At 58.8% G+C, this 2,077-nt stretch overlaps 1 protein-coding gene across 1 annotated transcript; it reads left to right on the top strand.

Moving 5' to 3' along the window:
* The first annotated feature begins 1,453 nt into the window (after positions 1-1,453).
* LOC124663176 lies at positions 1,454-1,815 on the top strand. Its single transcript, XM_047200903.1, has one exon. It carries the CDS (start codon positions 1,454-1,456, stop codon positions 1,739-1,741), a length of 288 nt encoding a protein of 95 aa, XP_047056859.1. The 3' UTR covers positions 1,742-1,815.
* Positions 1,816-2,077: the final 262 nt, after the last annotated feature.

Raw genomic sequence — 2,077 nt, 5'->3', positions numbered from 1 at the left:
GATTTCGCGTTCATACCTGCGCCGGAAGAACGCGATCCACGATTCGTGGTTGTCGGGGAAGAAACGCGGATCCGCGCGCTGCTCGTCACTGAGAGTGGCGAGCACCTCGTTGATCGCCGTTTCGAGTGCGCCCCCGCCGTTGGCGGCGGCGGGATCGGCACGCCGCCCGCGCTCAGCCTCCATCCCCCCGGTGCGCGGAAGTCCGGCGGCGCCGGGTAGCCCGCCGCGTGGAGGAGCCGTCCCTCCCATTGGTGGAGAGAGCGGCGGCCGAAGCCGTTCTTGGCCACACCGTCATTCGCCATTGCTACCTCTTCGAGTTCGGGGAAGATTTGGTGGAATGCGAGAGAGAGGAGAGGTGAATGCGGGGCGGACGCGGTAGTTCGGCGATAAATAGAGGTAGGCGCGCGTGATACCGAGGCGACGGCATTAACTCGCCGCGTGGAAGCTACGCGGCCGGCGAATACTGACCGGCGGCAGGCTTTTACAGCGCGCGGAAGACGATGCGATGAGGACGACGATCGTGGTCTCTCGCCGACAAGTTGGGGCCACTAGACGCGCGGGAAGTTTCCTCGACGTTTCGCGCGCTTTCGTTTCGTCCGGAGTCCCCGACCGCTCCCCGGGGGCCGGGGATGGCGTGGGATCGCCGGATGAATTTTGGCCCAAATCCGGACAAAAACGAGAAACCAAGGACGCGACTGGGCCGAATTACGCCGTCCGGATGGAAAAAACGTCACTCGGGAGCCTCGTCGGGGGACGAGTGGAGATGCTCTTAGGTGCGCCACGCGTGAAATCCTTCCCCGGACGTCAATGTTATCCACAAACGTGCACAAGCAGGCAGACATTTGTATACTCGCGGGCATGCCACGTGAGCAATACCCAACCAATCAAGTAACGGCTAGACTAAGGTTTCCTTGGCGTTGCGACAAACGCATGCATGATCGATCTCGCCGAAAAGCACACCATTGATCGCATGCGCAAGGTCGCTAGTTAAACGTGCGCCGTTACGCAAACCCAAAACGAGAGATCAAATCAGGAGGGGAGGTGGAGTGAGCCTGGAAGGAAGGCCACATCTTGATCGAACAGGCTGGGAATATAATTTTGCCCCCAATTTGTTGCTTAGCTAGGCCAAGTGGCCAAGCAAATGGAGGTGAATCTTGGACGGAATTACGGAATTATTCCTTCCCTTCCCGTCAAAGCTCCAAACCGCATACGTATCTGTCACACAAGGCGGTGCAGCTCCGCACGGAACCTGCCTAGCCTAGCTTAGCTAGGTTGCTACGTAGCCGCCGGGCCATCGCGACCACTCCCTATAAATCTCTCGCGCCACGCCGAGCTCCGGAGAGAAAGGTTTTGGACGAGCACCTTGTCGCATTCACAAATCATAAGCTCTCGTTGGTCATCCCGTTCACAGCTCCAAGTTCGCACAGCTAGCTTGCTGATCGATCGGCTGATCATGTCGACCCAGAAAGTGCTGTCGTCGGAGAAATGCGCGGCGTGGGCGCAGGAGAGGCGTCCGTTCACGCGCCCGATCGACATCCCGTCGGTCTCGGGCGCGCCGGACGAGCGGCGAGGGGGCGCCGACGAGGAGGAGGACGGCGAGCGCTCGCCGCCGCACGTGCTGATGGCGCGGCGCAGGGAGGCCTTCTCGGTGTGCTCCGGGCAGGGGCGGACGCTCAAGGGCCGGGACCTCACGCGGATGCGCGACTCCGTCCTCCGCATGACCGGATTCATCGAGGGCTAATGGCGGACGCGCGCGCCGGGCTGCACTGCCGCTGCCACGGCCTGCACGTCGGTTCATCCAGTTCGTTTGTGGAGTTAGATAGATAGCTAGCTACGAACCTAGAAATTTATGTCGATGAATTTTCTTCGATCGATCGGTCTCGATCGTTTCGTTTGTGAGTCTTTACTATTATATTGGAGTTGGGGATGGTGTACCACTTTGACATCAAACATTGAAGAAATCTCAACCGTTAAATCATCCTCGAACACACCCACCAAATATTGGAAGAATGATAACCGTCCATCTCCTTGTGCGGGTCCATTCCATCCCATTTAAGAGTGTGTGACAACTTGGAAA

The sequence above is a fragment of the Lolium rigidum genome, chromosome 6, assembly GCF_022539505.1.
Source record: "Lolium rigidum isolate FL_2022 chromosome 6, APGP_CSIRO_Lrig_0.1, whole genome shotgun sequence".
NCBI classification, from domain to species: domain Eukaryota; kingdom Viridiplantae; phylum Streptophyta; class Magnoliopsida; order Poales; family Poaceae; genus Lolium; species Lolium rigidum.
This window is presented reverse-complemented; position numbering and strand designations above follow the sequence as displayed.

What these genes read in the sequence shown, in the direction of transcription:
- LOC124663176 (XM_047200903.1), top strand. Translation starts at nt 1,454, where the DNA reads ATGTCGACCCAGAAAGTGCTGTCGTCGGAGAAATGCGCGGCGTGGGCG.